Source organism: Anastrepha ludens, chromosome 5 (assembly GCF_028408465.1).
Source record: "Anastrepha ludens isolate Willacy chromosome 5, idAnaLude1.1, whole genome shotgun sequence".
NCBI classification, from domain to species: domain Eukaryota; kingdom Metazoa; phylum Arthropoda; class Insecta; order Diptera; family Tephritidae; genus Anastrepha; species Anastrepha ludens.
Genome location: NC_071501.1, coordinates 98,737,195 through 98,757,762, shown reverse-complemented (window position 1 = coordinate 98,757,762; position 20,568 = coordinate 98,737,195). Strand labels below are relative to the sequence as shown.

The 20,568-nt window shown below is 36.0% G+C and overlaps 1 protein-coding gene across 2 annotated transcripts in view; it reads right to left on the bottom strand.

The window, feature by feature from the left end:
- Nucleotides 1-20,568, bottom strand: part of LOC128863604 (putative neural-cadherin 2) — a 133,505-nt gene that overhangs the window by 3,344 nt on the left and 109,593 nt on the right. Inside the window, exons 11-12 of one of the 2 annotated variants that reach the window (XM_054102838.1) lie at nucleotides 508-729; nucleotides 1-222 (exon numbers count right to left, since the gene is read on the bottom strand). In XM_054102838.1, the coding sequence (XP_053958813.1) occupies nucleotides 1-222; nucleotides 508-729 (444 nt within the window). The remainder of the gene's footprint in view (nucleotides 223-507; nucleotides 730-20,568) is intronic. The other variant, XM_054102839.1, reaches the window with a different exon arrangement.

Below are 20,568 nucleotides of genomic sequence, written 5' to 3'. Positions count from 1 at the left end.
AGTGCATGAAAGAAGTGGTGGCGATGGTGGTCGGAGTGTGCCGGTACGCACCTGAGGCCAAGGAGCTCAGCGACTCGGCTATGCTACCGCTGCCCTCGAAGGTGAAATTGCGTAGATCATCAAAAGGTGGCGCATTGGGATCCTTATCGAATCGGTTTTTGCGCTCCTCCATCAGAAAGCCGACGTTCACCTCTTGGCCTGGCAGCAATGTCATGACGGGATCTAGCAAGAGAGAGTGGAGAACAAGAAGTTGAATTCTAGGGGTAAGGTATAAGGTTTAACTAATAAAAATAGCTGCATAAATAGTTGCTGCCAGCTTTTACTACAAACATAAATATTAGTTTGCTTATTTCTTGTTGTTCTTTTTTATTTTTTTATTTACTAATCTTTTAATATTCTACGTGATATTATTTCAGTTGCATTCTCGGCATACTTTCTTGTATAGAAAATATTTTTATAGCTTCTGCTACACTTTGCTCTGGATTTTATACAACAGTTACTACTCACATATTATTGGCATTTTGCAAGTCGCAATATCAGGTGGCATATTACCACCGGCGCCGATGGGTATTTGCAGTGGTGTTATATCGAATGCGGTCATATCATCTTCACCACCACCCTCGTCCTCGTAACTAATAACTGTCTCACGTACATCCTTCTCCGGGCCGGCACGTTTCTTTTTCGTTGTCTTGCGTTTGCGGTTATACAGCACGAAGATAAGTGAAAGTGCTGCAAGTACAGTAAGAAAAAGGAGAAAATATTTTACGTTGAGTGCATTTTATTAAATTCATATCAGTGTATGGGTGTGTGTGCGATAAGTACTTTAAGAGCTTTCAAAAGTATATTTTTATCTCTTTTATCAACTTATACTCGTATTCTAAAATAATGTGGTATAGTTCAAGTCTCGTTGCATGTATGAAAAACAAGAAAAAAATACAAATTTGGTATCATTTATTCAAGTATCAGCATTCAGCAAGGCAGGGATGCTATGTTTAAAGATATCTCAAAATTCTTCTCTTTAATACTCGTACTAAAAAATACGCTTTGTCATATTTTGTATTCTGTAGTATACTTGTTTTCATTATTTATTTATTTTATAATTAATATAATTTTTGTTTAGTCTTTTACAAAAATTCATTTCATAATAAAACAAATTCTATATTAACTAAAATTTTTATAATTTGTGGAAATTTAAAATAAATAAACAAACTTTCATTAGAAATGCAATCCCCTTAATCTGAATCTCCAACTAAATTTTGGGCAGCTTAAGGTGACTTTCAAACCCTTTAATGAGAATTTTTAGAAAAAATTCTTGTATATAGCCAATTAAATTGTAAAATGATAAAGTGCAAGTTTGGAGTGCTTAATAACAGCGTTGATTTTTTACATTTTTTTTCAATGACGATGCTATGCATTTTCTGCCATTAACGAATGCTGGAAATTTGTTGATATAGGGAAAAAGCACAAAATAGTTCCAAAAAAAAAAATTGGCAAAAATCAACAAGATTTTTAGACACTCCACACGTGCATTTTATTACATTACAATTTAATTGGCTTTAAATCTGTGCACGGGAAATTTTTCTAATTAATAATTTTCGAACTTTCATGAAAATTTGTTGAACTTTTTTAATTCCTGTACCTAGTTTGAAACTTGTCCCATCTGCTGGCGGATAACGAACCGAAATCGATTGCGGAAAATTAGTACCGCAGATTGCGTATTAGTACAGATTTGACAACTTGGTAATTAAATACCAAAAATCAAGCTCATTATGCGCATATCAGAATACTATGTGGGCAAAAAGTAAAGTGAATTTGGTTGTAAAATGAAAAATCTTTATTTATTCTGGTAAATCAATTTCATCCCCTTCAAAATAATCCCCTCTCGATGAAACACACTTATGCCAACGATTTTTCCAATCCCCGAAACATGCCAAATAGTCCATTTCCGGTATAGCCATCAGCACCTTCTTCGATTCAGCTTTTATCTCCGCAATCGACTCGAAACGCGTTCCCCGGAGTGGTCTCTTGAGTTTTGGGAGTAGCCAGAAGTCACACGGAGCCAAATCAGGCGAATACGGTGGTTGCGGAACGATATGCGTGGAATTTTTGGCGAAATGGTCACGAAGAACGAGTGCTGTGTGAGACGGTGCATTATCGTGATGCAAAAACCAAGAGTTGTAGGCCCATATTTCTGGTCTTTTTAGACGAATTGCTTCACGTAAACGACGCATAATGCTCAAATAATATTCCTTATTAACAGTTTGGCCAGGTGGAAGGAGTTCATAGTGCACCACACCACGAAAATCGAAAAAAACTGTCATCATGACCTTTATTTTTGAACGACTTTGACGTGCCCTTTTCGGTCTGGCCTCGCCTTTAGCACGATATTCGCTTGATTGGTCGGTTGTTTCAGGGTCGTAAGCATAAATCCAAGTCTCATCTCCCGTAATGATGCATTTGAGCTTGTCCTGATAGTCTGAAAGCATTGTTTCACACACATCAACGTGACGACTTTTTTCCAAGAAATTGAGAGTTTTCGGTACCAAACGAGATTTGACTTTTCGTAGGCCCAATTGGCCTCTCAAAATGATTTTCACAGATCCTTCTGATATTCCGATCATATCAGTAAGGTCTTTAGCAGTCAACCGCCCACAGTAGTATTAATGGGAAGCTGGGAACATTTTCGTTTGGTCACTATATGTCTTATACCCTATATATAATATATTGCTTAATACTATAACTGTTATATTTGAGTATGCATTATGTGGTCTACGCTTACAAGTTCATTTCAAATTTTACTTATTGAAATCACCAGTTTACTGTGAACGATCTCGAAATCCCTTTCAATTAGGTACCTTGAAGGAAGAATAATATCTAAATATTTAAATAATATTTCTTAATACACATATACACATATATACATACGTAGTATACATATATGAATTTAAAAAATTCGGCTTTTAGTTTTATAATACATGAACTATTTTTTCTTTAATAAGTATTGTAATTTTAAAACCTCTGTTCTTAAAATTTTGCACTGCTTACAATTTTTGTACCGTACAAAGCATTCAATTTATTCATTCAAAATATTTGGGAAACGAGAATGAGCGCATATCTAAACGTCCGCAATTTCCTTTGCCAATCCCCTTCGGTATACTCCTAATTAAATTTCGCTGGTTTGGAAAACGGGGCCACATAAAACTGATTAAAACTTTCCGACTGCCACCATTGTTAAAAACAACGAAAGAATGGAGGTATAGAAATTAAATAAAATAAAAGTCAGAGAAATTTAAATTGTGAGAAATTTAAAACTTCGAATCGTTGCAGCGTTGAAGGCCACGAGTGAAAATATTGAAGTGGGCATCAATTGGAAAAGTGCAAAAGTTGGCAAGTGCATTTATCAATGAGTGTGAACGTTGAAGGCCAATGTTATTTTATGGCAAATGTGCGAGTACAGGTAGTACAAAAATTTAAAACTGGTGAAAAGCTGATTGGCGTTGAAAATTGTGGTGCAAATGGGGAGAAGTGCAAGCATTTCTACTCGGAAAAATGAATCCTTTTGAGTGGAGCGTTACGACGCTGAAAATAAGCACCAAATTATTGTCAGTGATTTCAGAGAGCAGAGAAATTACTCAACCCCACAAGTATGACTTTTCCAGTTCCAACAGTTCCACATACCAGTATGGTGATGTGGTCAGCTCAATTCTTTTGCACGCCGCACTCATCTGGTCTGATGCGTTGAACATAAATAGTTATACAAGAAAACGTATAGCCGTCTATCGAAGACTATTAGACTATCTCCGGTTTCCGCACAACTTTCGATGAGGCTTCACTTGCCATTGCAAAACTAATTCCCATAGAAATTTTGGGCAAAAGAAATGAAGGGAGTATATATTAGTAGGGCTATATGAAAACAACGGAGCAGCAAGGCGTAAAGATATTGGCAGAAGAAAGGCGTCATTCGATCGCCCAGTGGCTAGATCGGAGTAACAGATTTGCTATAGTGAATTAGTTACATTTCATTTAATTTCCTGCAACTGTAAAATAAACGAGAGCTACTTTTGAAAAATGTTTTAAAGAAAATCTAATTAATTTAAATAAACTAGTTTGGATAAATAAAAAAAATACTGCGAATGGGTTTCTGGTCAATTTCAAATGGGTCCTCATAGGTCGCAAACAGGATGTATTACTTTTCTTAAAGTTTTTATTTTGCTTTTATGTGGTTTAAGGCGGGCCTATTATCAGTCGGCTTCAAAAAATCGATTTTTTTTACTGCAATCGATAGATGTATTATAGGAGAATATGCCCTTAAAATTTTAAAGCGGAATTCAAAGGGATTTTGGAGTTACAGGCCTGTGTACCGTCCCTCGTGTGAGTATACTGTCTACCTTCTGAAAACTTTGAAACAAGTTTTCTCAAAACCATATTTTTGAAAATGGCGTGTAACATTAAAAAAAATCGACGAAAGTTATCGCTTCAAACCGCTAATCTATATAAAGATAATTAAAATGCGAAACTAATTAACTAACAAAATACAAAAAAAATTATTTTTTAATGTTATTTAACACCTTTTTTGAAAAAAATAGCGAAAAGAGCACTTTTTTCAATAATTTTGGTTTTCTATTTATGTTAAAAAAATTATTTATTACTCTTCACTCATGCCTTCAAATAAATGCAAAAGATTATTCCTGTGTGTCGCTTTTTTCGCCTCGAAAAAAAAAATTGAGAAAAAAAACCTTTTTTTGAAGCCCTCCCGCCTGATAAGAAGCCACCCTTAAGGTGTTAAACCTCTTACACTCTTACCATTCCGCCAACTACCCAAAAAGCAGTGTGTAAATAATTAAACATTTCCAGTTTGGATATCTACCTTAAAGTAACAAACAACTTTTCAGCAGCCATGATCGGAGTTTTTGTTGAAATTCCTTCAATTCTTTTTTTCAATAAATGTCTCAAATTGTTAGGCAAAACGTATTAATTGACGTTCTTGAATATTCATAAAATATATATTCGTGTTGTCGTAACTCTTCTTACAGTTTCTATCAGCGCACGGAATATTTTTAAAATACTTCCAAACTGCTCAATCTGCACGGAGAGTGAGGAAGATGCTAATCACGTCTTGTTCCGATGCCCACGCTATACTCGCAGAACCTTCAAAATTTACACGAAGAAAATATTGTAGATTTTAAGCTGAAATCAGCTGATAACCGGGAGGTAGTCTACGCTTATGTAAAATATATTCTTAATCACTTAAGGCGCGCGGAGCCTAGCAGACGTCAACAATAACTAGCAGCCTATGAGCTGACCAGCCCCGTGAGGTAATACCTCTTTGGCAGTTCCGCGGGGAGAGCGGTAGATAGTGGAGAGGTGTTTAGTACGTAGGGATAGCTGTGAGGCTACAAGTTGTGCATTCAATGATACTATGTCGCAGTACTCATGAGAGTTTCGGGCGTCATGCCAGAAAAAAAAGTAAAAAAATATTTTTAACCAAATTCTTTGAAAAATCCTATGTTAAGGGGGGGGGGGGGGGGGGGGGGGGGGGGGGGGGGTAGGGTCACAAAATCGAAATTGTTTTCTTCACTCGTCTTATAGTAAATCATTTCAAGAATGTTGTGTCAAAATTTTAAGTGGATCGGAGCAGAACTCTCAAAGTTATAGCCTTTGTAGGCACTCTACCTCGAATGCGGAGCATCGATAATTTCTCAGAGTCATTTTTTCAAACGCGTTTTTCCCGAAACGACTTCTTAAAAGTCGGTGCCAATCACAACTCCGAAACTATTCAACCGATTCTTTTCAAATTTGGCACACGTTTTCTAAATCAAAAATACCTCCCCCCTAAGGGGGGTTGTTTTTCACTTACAAATATGGCGAAATTTTTCGCCAAAAATGCCCGTTTTACGTTTTTTTTGCCACCAAAACTACAAAAATGAAAAAAAAAAATTGTATTAATGTAGGGTGGAGCATTACGTCATACTTTAACTGAAAAATTCGACTTTTTTAGTTTCAGATGATTCTACGACGAATGCCGATTGGCACCCAGAGCACCTCTCGAAAAACATATCTCCAAAAAAACTTTGCCATGGGCTTATTTGTCAATATTTTATTATTAATATTTTTTAAAAACTTATTGAAAAGATGTACAATAACATGCAACTGATTTTATTAAAGTATCTTAAGCCATATTTCTGTAAAAAATTAAAAAAAAAAGTGTTTTTTTTTAGCGCTAAACCCTACCCCCCCCGCCCCCCCCTTAAACTATCACTTAGATTAAGCATACTTGTACTGTGTAATATACCAGAGAAGGGGCCAGTTTTAGCTTTAGTTTGAAGGCGCGACATACACTGCGAATGTCTTCTAAATATAAGCAAGATATGCTGAAAATTATAACGACATCGATTTTTCCAGTTTGGCTAAAATTAAAGAAATTTTTGTCAACACTTTTGCCCTCGATTTTGGTTCCATTATACAATTAAAATTTATCAGCAATAAGTTTTTAAAAACGCGGAGGACGGCATAGCTAAAGAAGATATATACTAGGGCGGGTCGATTTAAAAACCGCTCATTGCTCTGCGAAAATCGTATTCTAGGGATCAAAATAAGAAACTATGCCGAAGGGAAAATACCTCTAAAACGAATTCTGATGTCTCCCGATTTGGGTGGAACGAAAAATCCCACTTTGACCCATTTAGAGTGCTCCAATCGAGTCCAAATGTATGACCGACCCCCACTAACTTTAGACGGCCGATCCACCCATGCCAGTGGCACACCCCCTGGAACTCCCCTGGGGGGTTCCCTATACAATCATTTCAAAATATCACCATTTTTGGCCTATACATGAGAAAAGAAACTAAAAAGTTCGACCCAAATTGGGGGACATCAGAATTCGTTTTAGAGGTATGGTTCCTTCGGAAAAGTTTCTTATTCTGATCCCTAGAATATGATTTTCACAGAGCAATGGGCGATTTTTTTTCCTCCCCACAAATCGACCCGGCCTAATATATACCTATGGTATCCTGAAAACTGTAGGGATATGTATTTCTCTGTAATGGCTCAAAAAGGAAAGATTTCCGCATTTGAAATTATTTTGAAGTGAAGGATCATATGATACGATTTTATCATACGATCTCATCATATTGTCTCATCACATGATCTCATCATACGATCTCATGATGTGGCCCGGTTTTTGATCTTCTTATTTGGCATTTATTGATTTGACAACCGACTGTTTTTTTGTAAGAAGTACACTCAATAAAAGACATTTTAACTACAAAACAAATATTATTGATAAATTAGGGAAACCATACATATAGACTGATCGTTAGGAATTGAAGAAATAATAATAAGAAAATACAATAACACATTACTATAAAATTGGACAAAAACATTATGCTGTACCTTTAGAGAGGTAAACTCCTTAGAAGTAACACCAGAACTGTCCGAACCAAAATTAATTCATACCCCCACGATTTTTTTTCATACATATATCGCCTTTTTCCGAATACAAATTACGTGGTCGAATTTTTTTTGTACGGAAGAAAAATCCTATCACCGTGAATAAAAAAAGTTGCTAAAACTTAACTGTATTATGAAAATACTTGATACTTGCTATTTATTATACTAAAATCCAGTGGGCCATAAAATTTTATACCCAGACAAATTTTAAAAATTGTGGTTAAAAGTTGAAAGTTTTGACGAAATTTTCAAAAATGTTGAATAAAGTTTGAGAATTTGGGTTATATGGCTTTTGTTGTAGTATGAACTATATTTTTATACAAAAAAAAAAAAAAGTGTGGTTGTAATTTTGCAACGGGCTGTATACGACAAGAAATGGTAGGGGTACGAATTAGTAGTGGTTAGGCCTGGTGGTAGCTTACTTACGTATATTCTACGACTTCTCACTTTTATATTTTATCAAAACAAAAAAAAAAGTGTATACGCTCTATTGCAATTCCAAGTAGAATTGCGTGCATTTTACATTTCTCTTGCCATTAATTGATATGAAAAATGTTCGAAACTCTTAGTAGAACTAGATGATCTTGCGCTAGATATTCAGAGCAAATTTGCTAAACTAGCAAAATGTGTGAAGCTCACCTTTATAGGGTTAAGTTCCACTGCACAAAACCGAAAAAAAGTCTATGACTCTGGCAGTAGCTCATGGTAAAGGGAACCAAATGCCATGACTGCTTTTAAGGTTCAGATCTGAATTTTTTAAGGGTGCAGGAAATTTGCTCCGTCCTAGTCAGAAGTGGTATAAAGAAGCAGAAGATGCTTAGATTTAGGATATAACACATACTTAATAATTTTATTTAGAATACTTCCAGGAAAACTTTGATAGAACATATTAGCGCTCCACTTTCTTCGTATACGCCTAATTTTTTAATCTTTCAGCACATGATGAGTACCATTTGCGGACGACGTCCTCTTGAGATCAAAGCTGCTAAAATGATGGAAACATTCATGAAATGGAGCTAGAAAACCGAGTAATGAAAACATGTGATCAACTGAGTCTACTGAGAGATCGACTTTATGAGTACGAAATATTTTACATCACCATTTGTGCATAAGTGGTCGTCGTCTCTGCTCCTCTACAGACTGCCTTAACGAAAGCCACTTGCGTTAACATATTCATTAGTGTTTTCAAAAATCCAAGTATTGCTAAAAGAAGCTATGCTGTTCTTATGTAAACACTCGAGTACTGGTAAGGTACCCCTACACTTCCATGATCCTTCATTGCAGAAACTGTAGTGGGTCTAATAAATCATCTTATGCTGTAAACTGGTAACATTTTTGATATTGTTAATAGTAGTATTTTTGTAAATCAACATATCTATAAATCACCATTAATTCATAGTAAAAATTCAGTTTAAGGTACTTGACCACCTTGGAAAGCTAAAAAGTACAACATATTCAATAATTTTTTTTTCATGTTCTGTATAATATATTAAAATAAATTTTTTTTTTAATTTTTATTTAGAGCTTATATAATACAAAAAAAAAATTGATTTATTAAAATTTCTTTTTTTAACATATATCCAGGAGGCGCCAAAGTCGAGGCCTGAAGAAAATCATGTCTTGCGGCGGACAGTTAATCTTAGAAATGGTAATTCTAAAACAAAAGAGAGAAACAAAATTTTCAAAAGGAAGGTTCCTTGCGTGAGAATTTACCACAAACTGACAAAAAAAAAATAATAAAAAAATGGCGGATGTTTGAAAAAAAGTTAAGAAAACACCCCTGTTTTTCACAATGTTATGCTTAAAAAGCAATACTTTATTAACTTTTTTTTTGCAAAATGTGGTAAATTGGCATACAAAACATCTTAACAAATAAAACAAGACCAAAATCATTAAAATCGGCTAAGCAGTTTCGGAGATAAAGTGTCCGCCATTCGAAAAAAAGTAATTTCTGGAAAAACGCGTTTAAAGTTAAAACTTGCTATTTTCTTTCAGCTGAGTCAGCAAGTAATGAGTGCAGGATGCGCCTGCACATTTTCACTGATTTCACTTTGTTAAAATTCGAATTTAAAAAAACAGTTTCAGGTGATGATTTTTAAAAGTATAAGGATTGAAAAAATGTAAAAAAAAAAAATTTAATTTTTTGAAACTTATAAGGTGGTCAAGTACCTTAATTCATCGTAGAAATTCACTTTTTAGTATCTTTCAACAAACTGGACTAAACTGGAAGCCGTTAAGCCCCATGAGTTTCTATTTTAATCAAGGGTACTTACTCCCTTCTCAAATTTACCTTAGTAGCACCTAGGTGTGTTCTTTCATACATACAAACAAATGTCGAGCATTGTATAGGAAATGCACAAAACCGCAGGCAAGAAAAATGTATAAAAATCAGCGCGACTTTTACTCCACTCGAAAGATGCACCAAAATTAAATTAAATGAGCTACTAAACGGCATATTACAAATTTGTCTAAAAATTCTGAAACCTGGAAATAAGTTGGTTGATTTTTTTTTTCACGAAGTTCGGAGCTCGGATTTACATGGAAGAAACTATATTTTCATAAAACGACTTTAAAAATTAAATAAAAAATAACTAATTTGTTAAAACTTGTCAATTAATCCTTGTGCTATTATTATTATGAGGAAATTTAGCATATTTAACTTCTATTGTGATCCCTTCCTGGATTCAGAGTATCTGTTTGAGGTCAACCTCTTTAATATATTTTATTACAATGACGCCAATGTTGCCGTCATCACTAAGTCATTTCTGTACCTATTGCGCTCAGCCTGTTTCGCTTAATCAAAGCTCATAGCAAACAAGCTGGGGTGTGGATTTTAGTCGCCTGTTATGACAAGTACTCTAACTCGATGGGGCAGTTTGATATATATACCAAAGGGTGGTTAAATTTTAAGGCCCGATGTTGAATGTAAACCACACCTACACGTTAAGCTTTTTTCTGCATTTGATGTGACACTTTTCAATACCAGACTAACTCAATTTGAATCATGGAAAGATACACAATCGAGCAACGCGTTAAATTTATTGAGGCTTATTATGAAAACGGGCGTTCAAATCAAATGCATATCGCGCACTTCGTGAAGAAAATCATCTTCAGTGATGAGGCACATTTTCACTTCAGTGGATTCGTCAATAAGCAGAATTGACGCACTTGGACGAATGATAATCCAAGAGTGATTGCCGAAAAACCAATGCACTCACAAAGAATGCTTGTTTGGTGCTGTTTACGGGCCGGCGGCATCATTGGGCTGTATTTTTTCCAAAATGAGGCCGGTCAGGCAGTTACTGTGAATAGTGTTCGCTATCGTGAGATGATAACGAACTTTTGATGGCCCGAATTGGAAGATATGGATGTGGACGATATGTGGTTTCAACAGGATGGTGTCACTTGTCATACAACTAACGAAACAATGGCTCTTTTGCGCGAAAAATTTTATGGCCGAATAATCTGACGTCGCGGCGATGTTAATTGACCGCCAAGATCAGCTGATTTGATATCGTTGGACTTCTTTCTTTGAGGTTATTTGAAAGAAAAGGTGTACGTCCATAAACCAGCAACAATTCAAGAGCTAAAGGATGAGATAATTCGGCACACTAACGGCATAGAACCTCAATTATGCCTCAGCGTCATGGAAAATTTGGACCATCGGATGGAGGTGTGCTACCGAGGCCGCGGCGGCCATTTGGCCAATACTTCGTTCCATACGTAATTGAGCCATACCAATATTATCATAATAATTTTCTAAAAAAATTGTATTTTATTCAAAATCAACACCGGCCCTTGAAACTTAACCACCCTTTACTTGTTGAAATAAAGTGTGACTTCCTATTTGAATCGAAACATATTTATTTATAACTACTTTGTTCATTTCAAAATAATTCTCTGTTCAGCTTAACACACCTGTCGCAGCACTTTATCAAAGCCCCGTAGCAAATCTTTCAACGATGAGTATTTGAAATTTGGTGGACAACAAATAGTGTCACAATACAGTGGGCCTAAGCGCGGTGAATACGGTAGCTTAAGTATGATTACGATGTTACTTTTGACCAAAAATAGTAAACAATCAACGAGTGCACTGAATTATGCATAATTTGTCCTTCTATTAGTGAAAAATGTCTACCAAAATGTATTGGGGACATATGCGCCCATTTAACAAAGAAAAAATCTGGAATCCAATTTGAAAAGTTTTTTTTTTGTAACAATTATTCGATCATTTTTTTTCACGCTGCCAACGAAAGGCATTGAACATTCAAGCGTATTTGCGTAGCTAATACACTCTACTTACCACCACTGCGCACACATTCCGCGTAGACTCTATAGACTTCAGACGCAACACTTATGGAGATATTTGAAGACTTTTGTTTGAACTAAGTTTCTTGCATGCAATATTTATGTTGTCAAAAGTTGCATCCGCCACCTAAGAATTTGGCATTTTTGTTGAATTTTTTTTTTTTTGGGGAATTCACCACTTTGCCACACTTGCGTCGCAAAACTTTTTGCCCAATCTAATTAGTATGTAAGTGGGGTATTAATAAGCGGCAAGAGTTGTTAGTTTACCGATTGTAGCTGCACTTGTTCATAAGAAGCTTACAAAATAAGTCAGGTACAGCAAACATTGAGTAGGAAGCTAAAGAAATTGAGTGAGGAAATAGAAATTCTAGGAAGGCAGGATGCATGAAATAAAGTAGCTTCCTTTCATCTTTAAGCTGCTTCCCTTGCTGATTGTACTATTTTACAGCTCCATATGCTGAGGCAAAGTCAAAAACTTTGCCGTTTGTCATCTTCGGGAGATTTTCGTACGCAGAAGGGCGGCCCTCAAGCCGAACTGTTTTAGAGAGGAATTGGCCAAATGCTACTTTTTCTATTACTCGTTTTAATGCCCTCGAAGGAAGTTGACAACTTTAGAGATATTAAAGTGTAGCAAAGTTTTGTGAAGATGCTTCCACTTGTTAGTGGCATAAAATTGTTAATATGCATGTGAGTAGCGGTGTGCAATGCAATGCAGTAACTGCTAATGGGGAATTGTTGGGGATGAATGGAAATTCCTTTAAGCGATGATTGCATTTGTTTCACAAATTAAGATATTTGTAAGGAATTCATTAGTGTGGCAAAAGTTTTACAATGAAATCTTAATTGTTAAATTTTGAGCAAGAGAAGAAAATAAATAAAAACATGGGGGAAAAAACACTAGCCTCAACTTTCTATTTCACACATTGACATGCGTCTGCAACTTCTATTATTCTGACATGCTCTTATCTGCAGGTCACAAAAACTTCCTACAGATAAAAGCATGTAAGACTACTCAAAAAACACAAATGTTTTCTTATCACCAGCCAACATGACTTTTTGCAAATACTTGTGCTTACATACAATATATACACGCATGGGCAAAGTAACAGGTACACCATATTTTGAATAGCTGTGACTACTTTTCGCTTGTTTTTAATTTTAATAAATTTGTAGTAAAAATATACCTCACTCGGCATCAAAAGCTATATAAATCAATTTTAGAAGTCTTTTTAATGAGACTTATTTGAATTCGGCGAATTCTTATCAAGACTTTAAACATTTTAGTTAGAATTTAAAGCGAAAAATTGAGTACGCAGTTTTATAGCCCATTAAGTTTTAGTACAATAAAGTGCAAGTCTGAATAGCGTCAAAATTCTCGTTGATTTTTTATAATATTTTTCCTTGATGGTGTTACGCATTTTCTCCATATAAGGAGTACACCGCCAGCGAAAAAATTTTCAAAAAATCCAACGCTTTTTGAGTCACATCGAGCTTGGGCTTTAAAGAATTTAATGGGCTATACAACTGCGTTCTCAAATATAATTTTTTTAATTCTTATTAAATAGTCTAAAATTTTAATGAGATTTTGTCGAATTTTTATAAATATCTATAAAGGGTGATCAATTTAGACGTTTCGGATTTTAAATTGAGATAAAAAAACGAGTATCCAAATTGGTTAGGCAATCTTTATTATTCTTGTGTAGAACCATTCATGACCTTTATTTTTTTAAGATAATCCCTTTAAACTATGGGCCGCAACTACGTCATAATTCGGTAATCCGTAAACACCAATTTTGAATGCCTCGCTGGAGGACTTCGGTCGGTATCTCGTGAATAACTTAGTAATGCTGTCAAAAAAGCCCTATTGGAGAAAGTACTTCCAATGTTATCACCTTTATACAGGGTGCGCCATAGGCCGGGTCGATTTGTGGGGAGGCAAAAAAATTGCCTATTGCTCTGTGAAAATCATATTCTGGGATCAAAATAAGAAACTTTTCCGAAGGAACTATACCTCTAAAACGAATTCTGATGTCCCCCAATTTGGGTCGAACTTTTAGTGTCTTTTGTGGGGAGGCAAAAAAATCGCCCATTGTGTGAAAATCATATTCTAGGGATCAAAATAAGAAACTTTGTCGAAGGAACTATACCTCTAAAACGAATTCTGATGTCCCCCCATTTGGGTCGAACTTTTTAGTTTCTTTTCTCATGTAAAGGCTAAAAATGGTGATATTTTGAAATTATTGTATGGGGATCCCCCAAGGGGAGTTCTAGGGGGTGTGCCACTGGCATGGGTGGATCGGCCATCTAAAGTTAGTGGGGGCCGGTCATACATTTGGACTCGATTGGAGCGCTCTAAATGGGTCAAAGTGGGATTTTTTGTTCTACCCAAATTGGGGGACATCAGAATTCGTTTTAGAGGTATGGTTCCTTTGGCAAAGTTTCTTATTTTGATCCCTAGAATATGATTTTCACAGAGCAATGAGCGATTTTTAAATCGACCCGCCCTAGTGCGCCATCTTTTATGTTGGTACGAAAACATTGAATAACTTTGGAAAAAAAACAACTGATTTGTATAAGTGAGGTATTTTTATTTGGTTTGGTTATTTACAATTTATTAAAACTATTTTTGAATACAATATCAATCAAGTGGCCACCTTTATTAGCAATCACAGACTGCGATCCTTTTTCTGCGTTTGTCATCACCTTGTCAAGCATTTCGGGCTTTATAGCGTCGATTTCGACACGAATGTTTGCCTCAAGGTGGTCAATAGTCTGCTGCTTGTTGGCGTAAACCCTACTTTTCAGATAACCCCACAAAAAGAAGTTCGGCGGGGTTAAGTCAGGTGATCTGGGGGCTAGGCGATGTCGCCTCTTTTTGACACTAGACGTCTCGAGAATTTTCGTTGCACAAATTCAATTGTTGCATTCGCAGTGTGGCATGGTGCACCATCTTGTTGAAACCAGTGACCGCCTAACCTTTCTCATGCATTTGAGGGCAGACATAATGAGCTAGCATCAATCGACCGTTTCATTTTCTCGGTAAAAATATGGCCCAATGATGGTTTTGGCGCAAATGCCGCGCCGAACAGTTACTTTCCGGTCATGCAATGCCGTTTCATGGATCTCGTCTGGATTCTCAGTTCCCCAAATGCGGCAATTTTGTTTATTCACGCTGCCAGAGAGGTTAAAATGTGCTTCGTCAGTCATTAAAATTTGCTTCCAAAAATTGGATTCAGTGTCCACCATTCGCGCGACTTTTCGACCGTAGCCAAGCGACGTGACTGGTCTGTCGGCAATATTCTTTGTGTCAATTACACTTTATACGGAAACAAATTTAAATCGTCCTTTAAAATTCGCCGCATTGTGGTTTCACTGATGCCAAAATGCTGAGCGCGACGACGATACGACACTGTTGGCTCCTGGTTAACGCTCTCCCTCACTGCTTCAACAAGTTTATTGGAACGTCTTGATCGTTGATGAACGGCGTGTTGACGATCTCCTACTGTCCCGTGCTCAAAAAAATTCGACACCAAACGACGAATAGTGTTGTCAGACGGTGCCTGTTTGCCGTGATACTTTTTGCGATATGCGCGTTTAGTTTAGAATAATAGAAGGACTATTTTCGATGTATGGCGTCACTATTTCAGCGCATTGTTTCAGTGTAAAGCGATCCTTGGTTGAAATTGTACTGAATTGACGTATGGAAAACATGTATGCTGAATTCTAGCGGTTGGTAAATGACAAAGTTATTTAGCGTTTACATACCGACATAAAAGATGGCGCACCCTGTATATGTATGCTATACCTATTAATTGGACCATGAGTGTATGTAAACACTTCTATGTTTATGTTTTGTAATTTTTTCTCCCTTCATTAACTCTCCACTTTTTATTGTACATAATTCTCATCAAATGCTGATGGCCTCACATAATTTCTATTCTATTGCTTTCACCTAGACTTCGTTATCACACATACACACAAACAAGGTATGTATCGCTGTGTGTATGTGCCGAATTCACCATTTATTCATTCATTCATTGCTCTTTTATTAACCTAATTGACATTAGCTGCTGTACCTTGCAACTACACGTACCATAGCACTAAGCTTTTTGGCTTTTTTTACTACCTGCTATTTATTTGCAAATTTTATTCTTTGCGCTGAAGCATAGCATTTATTTTCCTCTCAGCCCATTTGATTATATTCATTAAGCGCGCGAATGGTGTTTATTGCTGTTTGCAGGTCCTCCTATCTATGTACAGATGTATGTATTTGGTATCTAGTTTATTTGTGCTATGAATTTTCGTCCTTTCGTAATACTGATTTGTTGTTTCCTCCTTTGTCCACATAAGTCGTGTCTGTTTTTTTTCCTTTTTTGCTATTTTCCTACTTATTTAACTGTAACAAGCATTAGCTGCCCTTTATTCTTTGGCACAGTGGTGTTTTGTTGATGAAATAGTTTTCGTGTTCTTATAATACTTTCTGCCGCAGCGCAGCACTTTCGTAAATTATATGTAAATTTTTAGTATAAAGAAGGTGGATTAGAGCTTTCTTTTGAATAAGTAAAATAAAAATAAAAAAAGGCAAATTTGTTTCTAATATCAGTCGGCTCTCGGCAGACTTGTTGAAATCTAGTTCAGCCCAGATCCAATTAGCACAAAAGAAGCCATTTTGAAACACCACTTTGAAACACCACTAAACGTCAACGGCACCGTTGGACTTCTTTCTTTTGGGTTATTTGAGAGAAAAGGAGTACGTCGATAAGCCAGCAATAATTCAAGAGCTAAAGGATGAGAGTTCGGCACATTAACGGCATAGAACCTTAATTATGCCTCAGCGTCATCGAAAATTTGGACCTTCGGATGGAGGTGTGCCGCCGAGGCCACGGCGGCTATTTGGCCAATATTTTATTTCATACGCAATTGAGCCGTACCAATATTATCATAATAAAGACAAATGACAATAATTTTCTAAAAAAATTGTATTTTATTCAAAATTAACACCGGCCCTTGACACTTAGCCACCCTTTAGAACCATTGATTTTTATTAGTCGAACCATCTTGACTATGTCATCAATTTTCCTTTCTGCGATTATTTTCAAGTTAGCCAACGACAATTCTCCCAGCACTCTATGTCGCAGAGCACCCAATCGTGGGCACTCACACAGTTAGAAAAAAAAATATTTTCTTAGATCTTACTGATTGTAGCTTCTACATCTATTGTTTTACGGCCATCCCATCTTCTTGGTAGGGTCTCCCAAAGGCCAATGGCCTGTTAATTCTTAAGAAGTCTGCTAATGGCTTTCTTAACAACTCTTCAGTTCTGGATTTGTTGAAACTGGGCTACGTTTGTTTTGCTATTTTGCAGCTGTTCGTGTTAGTTCATCTGTCAACGGCCTGCTTCTAGAATAGCGAGAATATATCCCTATTGCGCACGCCTTCGGACAGCCTATTTCTATGGCGGCGGATCCATGATAGAATGCCATTGTCTTGCAATTTCGTCAGTTTTCTCATTTCCTGCTTTCTGCTGCCTATGGCCAGGTGCCCAGATGGGATTGATGTCTGTCTTGTTGACTGATACTGAGATTGGAAAATAATGTTCTTCTGCTTGTCTACCCGTTTACTGTCATCTCCCAAATCGTTAAGGCCTTGCAAACCTTCGTTGCATGTGAAAAATATCTGCATTATACGAGTATTGATCTCCTCGATGAGGTTTTGAATCAAGTCAAGTCATTTTATAGCAGTCTGATTGTAGAGGGCTTCAGCCACTTTGGGGGCGCTGTGTTTCAACTCTGGATGCAACTATCAAAGCCATGTAGCAAAACCTACATTTTCGGGTACAATTATTTTTATAGCCTGAAAGGTTTTTCAATTATATACCTGAACGATTTTCGAAAAAATTGAAGAAATGCTGAAATACATATTTGTGAAATATGTAGCTTGAAGACGTAAAGTAGAATTAATTCCTTCTAAATAGTATCCTTTTGACCCTTTTTTTGAAGTAAATTGAAAAACAATGCATTTCTGAAGGCTGAAGGGTTAAAATGTTCTAGAAAATTATTCCACGGAAGATTTCTCTAGGGAACTTCTCAGACAAAATCTGCATAAAAAGAAAGTAAAAGTCTGCAGAAATGAAAATAGCAAATAGGTAGTTGCCTAGGTCCTCTTAAGGTATACAACTCTTTTTATTCTTTCTTTCATACGCATTTGCGAATACACAAAGTTGCTACCTGTGTGGGTAGTTGTACTTTTTAGTGCCTTAGAAAGGGGCTTGCTTGTTCTTAATTACTTGATTTTGGAGCTTTTACGAGGGCACTCTACTTCATTTCAGAACGGGTCGTCTATTTTTGAGCTATTCAAGAGATACGTCTAGATAACTGTAAAGTTAAAGTAGAGGTCCGGTAAAGAGTATTCTTTATATCCGTGGCTTGACAAGATTTATGTTGAGTATTAAAAATTGGTATAGAATAGTCTGGATTAAACAAATTCGCGGGAAGTTCATTTAGAATTTCGAAGTGATCAAATTTTATTAAATTACAATTACTAATGCTTGAAATCTTATAAAGGTCTGCAAGCAGAAAGTTATTAAGTATGATTTTTTTCCCAATGACAGCTAAAACCAACTGGTTAGTATAATCGCTGACTTGAGTGCCTTGGTGACTTTTTTTGCTTACGGTGGACTTGTGTGTGGACATTTACCAGATGCTGATTTTATAGAGCACCAGCACCCGGTAAGCAATGTGAGGTTTCACCCCACTCGAACAAATATCTTAGGTTGCAGGCTTCTCCAAGCGTTGGAATGTCACTCGGCTACAGTTGCGTGGGAGAAATGTTGCGTGAGAGAAGTGCTGCGTGGGAGAAATGTTGCGTGAGAGAAATACCGCATATTGACGGGCCTAGCAGCAGTGATGTGTTTAATTTGTTTGATGAATCACTGATAATGGGTTGCCAAAATATGTCCAATCAAATAATACATGGCCAACTTACAAGATATTTAGCAAAATAAACTTAAAAAAATTGCGGAAGGTTTGGCGGACAGTTTTTTCAGTCCCCAGCAATAAGCTTTAGAATTTAAAATTTTTCATAATTATATATTAATAAAAATAATATAATAAATGTGTAAGTGAAATTGATTTACCAAATGTTGAGTGAAATATTCATTTAAGAAAATACTGTTTAAAGCAAATTTTATATCAACATAGCCTAAATTTGCTCACAAGTAACTCTCGATGGATGGGATTAACTGAATGTGGCAGCGTCAAACTTTGTGCAGACGTTTCTAGCATAAATACAAGAAGCGATTTGTATATCAAATTTCATCTTAATTTGTTCAGTCGTTTCTGTGTGAAGAGAGGCGTCGCTTGGAGTCAGTTTTCAATTTCATAAAATTTCAAGGTACAGGTTGACTATCGCTAAGAAAGTTCTAATTTCAAGAACGAAAAGCTTATGATCTTCATTTCGAGTAATTCAATTTAATTCTTTAAACTATTTTTCGTTTTTTAATAGCTGTCTACATCGTACATACCCACAAAAGAGGGAAGGCGTGAAAAGCCTTTAAAGTATTAACGACGGTACTCAGAAGCGCCAGGCAAGAATACAAACACACCTATTTCAATCGGAAGTCTACGCAATAGAAAGGTGCGCTCACTTTGAACGCAGCTATAACAACAGTAGCATAACTATTCCTACAGTTAGCCAGGTAGCAATCAAGGCTCTCAACACTTTCCAGGTTATATCAAATCTGGAATGTCTTGATAAGCTGAATATCTTAGGCCACAAGAACCTGCTACGTATTCTAAGGATTCAAGGGTACATATCAATTACTGATAAAGAAACAACAGATGAATTAGACAGGAAAGGGATGGCCTTCACATTTTTAGGCGCAGAGCCATTTTGCAGCCTAGGAAAGAGTAACTTTTACTCCTTTATTTAGGAAGTAGAAGAAAGACGAAGAACATAATATTGAGACAATCCACCAGGTTTATCGAAATCATAACTAGATACTTATCATTGGTTTTAACCTAAATAAGTATAACTTTAGAATCATTACAAGAGGTCAGAATCATTACAGGGCATTTTAAACCGAATCATCATCATAGTAATATACTAATCTGGGAATATACTCCATTGGAAGGTGCAGTTTCTGTAGACAGAAAGATGAAACCGCCAATCATGCCTGGTGCTGATGCTTAAGTGGGACAAAACCTTGGGAAAACATTTGTTACCAGAGAAGGAAATAAAACTCAATAGAATAAGATAAATTCTAAAATTATTTGAGGAAGTTGAGCTTAGGGGTCAGAGTGCTAAATCTACTCGTAATATTAATAAAAGAAATGCAAGAATAAACTCTTCTTTAGTAGACTTCTTCAACCAAGACTTCTTTAGTACTTATATTGTTATCAAAATGCTAACATTTAGTCTTTAGAAATTCTTTGAAAGTCCTTCAAAATTTAATTCAAGAAGAAGTGGGAAACTAAGTATGCAGCATTACTACATAAAATCTTTAGCTTCACCTGCATATGAAAGTTTCTCTGATTAACAAAAAAAATTATATTTAAAGCCGGACACTTCAGGTGAGAAAAATTGAAGTTTGTGCAAAAAGACATAGTCGAAAAGGTTAGGAAAATTTGTATTCGGCACTCAAGAAGTTTACTAGCCACTCTGTTTTTCAATTTACTTCAAAAAAAAAGGGTCAAAATGATACTATTTAGAAGGAGTTAATGGGTTAAAATAGCATACAAAATATTTCTTGTTAAATTCTATTTTACGTGTTCAAGCTAATTACTTCACTCAAACATGTATTTCAGCATTTCT